At 37.6% G+C, this 3,987-nt stretch overlaps 1 protein-coding gene across 1 annotated transcript; it reads left to right on the forward strand.

Moving 5' to 3' along the window:
• The first annotated feature begins 1,640 nt into the window (after positions 1-1,640).
• On the forward strand, positions 1,641-2,967 carry LOC128995657 (uncharacterized). Its single transcript, XM_054420674.1, has 2 exons — positions 1,641-1,726; positions 2,174-2,967. The coding sequence occupies exons 1-2, from the start codon at positions 1,721-1,723 to the stop codon at positions 2,888-2,890; spliced, it is 723 nt and encodes a 240-aa protein (XP_054276649.1). The 5' UTR covers positions 1,641-1,720; the 3' UTR covers positions 2,891-2,967.
• Positions 2,968-3,987: the final 1,020 nt, after the last annotated feature.

Here is a 3,987-nt window from a genome sequence, read left to right on the forward strand (position 1 = left end):
TATTATCGTCTATCATCAGATGGCAGCGAACGTCATCAGCTATCAACGTCCATCATCAGCTGGCAAAGAAGTCATCAACATATGCCATAAGCTAGCAACGTACATTATACGCCTACAATGCACTCATGGGAGTAATGCACGGTATTCCAGTTATTTCTCCACACTATATTCCTTCGTGGCTAAACATATTCTATTTAATAACAGAACGATATAGATAAAGGCATTTTATTGAAACTAAATTAACAGACAGGTAACGAAATTTAAAAGGCTACAATGAAAGGACTGACAATGAAATGTGGGCTTAAAATAAAGTGGAAGATTAATTTGGAATTTAGGCCTATTAGGTTCAAATTTACAATAGTCCAATTTACATGGGCTATATCTCAGGTTAGGGTGTCGTGCTGGCTTGAATGCAAAGATTGGATGAATTAAATAATTAAAGTGTTTAACTTACAACATCCCAACAATGAAAGTCAAATGTTGATGTTGTCCAAAAGGTAAGTCTAATGTGCACAGAATTTACTAAGTTAATAAGCGAGTTTAAAAATGGAATGACTATTATTCATGATTAATTGAACATAGATTATTGGAATTTTATACATAAGTTAAATTAATACTAGGCCAGCCCCCTATCATTATAGATCTGGATGACTTTCTGAGGAGTGATTAATGACAAAGAAATTATAAAGTGACGTATGAACAAAATTAACAAATTTTAAGACACTCAATACTAAATGATGAATGTATGAAATGAAATATTACATTCTTTACCGAAGTATACAGTTAAAATGTTATGAAATGTGATAAAGTTATTATGTTAAAGTGGAGAAGGGGTAAATATTGAAATTGAAGTGTACGTAGTAGAATTTGCAGTGAGAAATGGACGTTATCATTTACCAAGTATTCGTACGTATTGAGTTTGGGGGTACGTAGTAAGAAGTCAGTAACGCACGTCATCAGCTAACATACGAAGCCAGCCAGCAACGTACGTCACCACGTAACGACGTCGCCGTTCTCAACACCAGGTTTGTTAGCCTATGATATAGCGCAGTTGGATCTGGCTCAGTCACCACGGAGTCCCGGTTTTTGTCGCCGCCGGTTTTTACTCGGCGATTTATTTGATCTAGAAGCGCCGCTCGCGCTGAGAAGCGAAACCCGATTATGAGAACGCGGTTTGTAATCCGCCGAGCAATGATCGTGTACTGGGTGACAGACAACTCACATCCACTATCCACCCACTCATTCTCCTCGTCTAAAAGACTAAGACTTTAAGTACATCTGTGAATCAACGTAATCTTGAACAATCGTGTCACAGAATTGTTGCAAACAAATTATTCCGATGGCGACTGATGAGATTTCAAACCGTTCCTCCAGAACAGTCCCTTTCGTTTAACCACTGGATCAGAAGTGTCCTTAATTTATCGATCAATATTTAATTCAGGTACATTTTTTTACCTTTCCTCTGTAAGCAAAAAAATAAAATTAACTCCTTTTCTCTTTCAACTTAAATTTACAAAGGACCTGTATATGCTGTGAACACACACTGACTTGTTTAATACAGAGAGTTTAGGTAGATTCATTATATTTGTACTATAATAACTTTCACTTTCAATCTAAAAACATGGTTGCCATGGATATTCTTTAGCTATTCTTTCAATTCAATTCTAAATTTCCGTTCGAACACACTCTCTAAATTTTCAGTGACCCAGAACACATCATCATGACTGTAAGTAATGCCCTAGTGTTTAAAACAAGCAATAGTTAGCTAACTTACTCATTCTTAATTGTAGTTTCATACAACCATTGCAAATAATTGAATTTTGAAACGTCTAAAAACCTCTGCTAGTCAGAAAAAATTGGAAGTTGTATAACAGTAGAGAAGGCTTTTGGAATAAAGTTTTAATGCATTAATATAGTAAACATTAGCAGATACTAGTATCACATTGTACGAGAGTTTCATTTTAGTCTTTGGTGGACTGCTAGGGTGACATATTAAATCTTATTTTTAGGAAACGTTCCAACCTTGGTTTTTTTTACTATTGTCCGCCTGTTTTAGCGTATTGTTTATTGAAAGCTCAATCAAGAGTGACAACTAAGTTCACGATGTATTTTTTTATTTTCACCTTTAACATTTTAGGTTTAGTTAGTAACATAGGTTATCTCTTTGTTTCAGAATGTACTCCGAACCCTGAGCAAAGCCGCAGTCACAGCCCTCTCTAGACCATCCACTCCTTCAGCGATGGCTACAGTTGTCCAGGATGGCATGTCACCTTTAGTGTCTCTGACCAGGGGCTTCGCAGCTCCAGCAGCCAAACTGAAGAAGGACTGTATAAAGAAGAGACCAACCATCAACTGCGCTTGCGCCAGACATCCTTGGCCAGAAGATGACAAAGAGTGTGAGGAAGTCCAGGAAAAGCCGAAGGACTGTGACTTCGACTTCAGAAAACTCGAAGTAAATCCCTTCGACCCTCCTTGTGATTGTCAGGACCCCCCACCGGCCGCAGGGTGTGCCGACGTCGGACGTCCCAAGGAGATTTGCTGCAGATCCTTCCGGCAGTACGGATGTCACTGCGAGGAGGAGGAAGTGTGCGAAGAAGAAGTAGAAGAAGTAACTCACCAGATCGAGGCAAAAACGTGTGAGTTAGATTTTAAAAAGCTAGAGGTTAATCCGTACGACGACCCTTGCGAATGCCGAGATGCGCCTCCGGTTGCAAGATGTGCAGATCTGCCTAAGAAGGATCTGTGTTGTAGGACGAAGAAGCTGTTTACCTGCAACTGTGAGGCTTATGACGAGCCTGGCTTGGAATGCTTGAAGCAGAAGGTTCCTAAATCAAAGAGGACTGAGGCGAAGAAATGTGATAAGAAGGAGTGGAAGGGCAAATGCATGTAAGGTTTGTGGGTGTCGGACTCATACACCATGTAACTCAACACGTTGTCTTTGGTTTTCAATTAAACTCTAATACGGTATTGTTACTTGTTTATTTTCAGGATAAGTATCATGAAAAAATTAGAAACGTTATGAATATAAGTTAAGAAATTAGTTTACTGCTAATTTGCTTCTTTGCTAATTTGCTTTGCTAATTCGCTGTTTGCTTGTTTTTACTGTAGTTTTATGGACGAATCACAAAACAATGCATATGTTATAATCTGCTGATACAACAAAGGTGTCCCCAAATCCAAGAATCACATGTAGGATACATGGCAGTTTGCAGTTAGTTAAACTTATGTGTAAAAACTGTCCTCCTACAAGTACGGAATGATGATTTTGAGCGAGCTAGATGAGCTGCTATATAAGGCAGTGACTAGATCAGGAGCGTTTCTTTGTGCTTCTGTGAAGATATTGGATCTGGTAGTGGACTAGCGGTTACTCGCCTTCCTCGCGACCGCGCGGTATAAACTGATAACGCTCTTGGACGAGGAGATGGGGAAAATGGGCGAAAACACTTGAATGTAATTAATTATAATCCTAGTTTAACTGTCACAGTTTCAGCTGTATCCTTTTAGGCCTTAAAAATGGTTTTAGAATAAGAAGCTTAGTTACAATATACCATCATTAAACAAATTAATAATGTTATGTTATTGTCAAAACTGCAAGTCGTGAAATAAGGGTTGGTCCACGTCAGAATTTCGACGGAAGGTGTGTTAAGGATGCAATACCAACGAAATGTTGTTTGTGCATAAAATGACACATAGCCTGCCTGCTTACGCCTCACTACAACAATATAAAACTTTAAAATTTAATCTTACTGGATGCCTATAACATTTTAACTCATAATTGAGACACTGTAGTTTGACTTGTTTAGAGATAAATCATAAAAAATCAGAAAATGTTTTGAATGTTCTGTTAAATGAAAATCATAAGTAGGTACTAAGTCTATAAAGACTTATTCGAAACTAATGAAATATGTCAATGTTTTAGATTTGAATTAAGTATTTTACGTTTTTTGTCATGGTAAATAAATAGTAGTAATTCAAAACCTATTTGAA

The sequence above is a fragment of the Macrosteles quadrilineatus genome, unplaced genomic scaffold (genome assembly GCF_028750875.1).
Source record: "Macrosteles quadrilineatus isolate MER2022 unplaced genomic scaffold, UCM_ALF_1.0 Scaffold_5__1_contigs__length_97177068, whole genome shotgun sequence".
Classification (NCBI taxonomy): Eukaryota; Metazoa; Arthropoda; class Insecta; order Hemiptera; family Cicadellidae; genus Macrosteles; species Macrosteles quadrilineatus.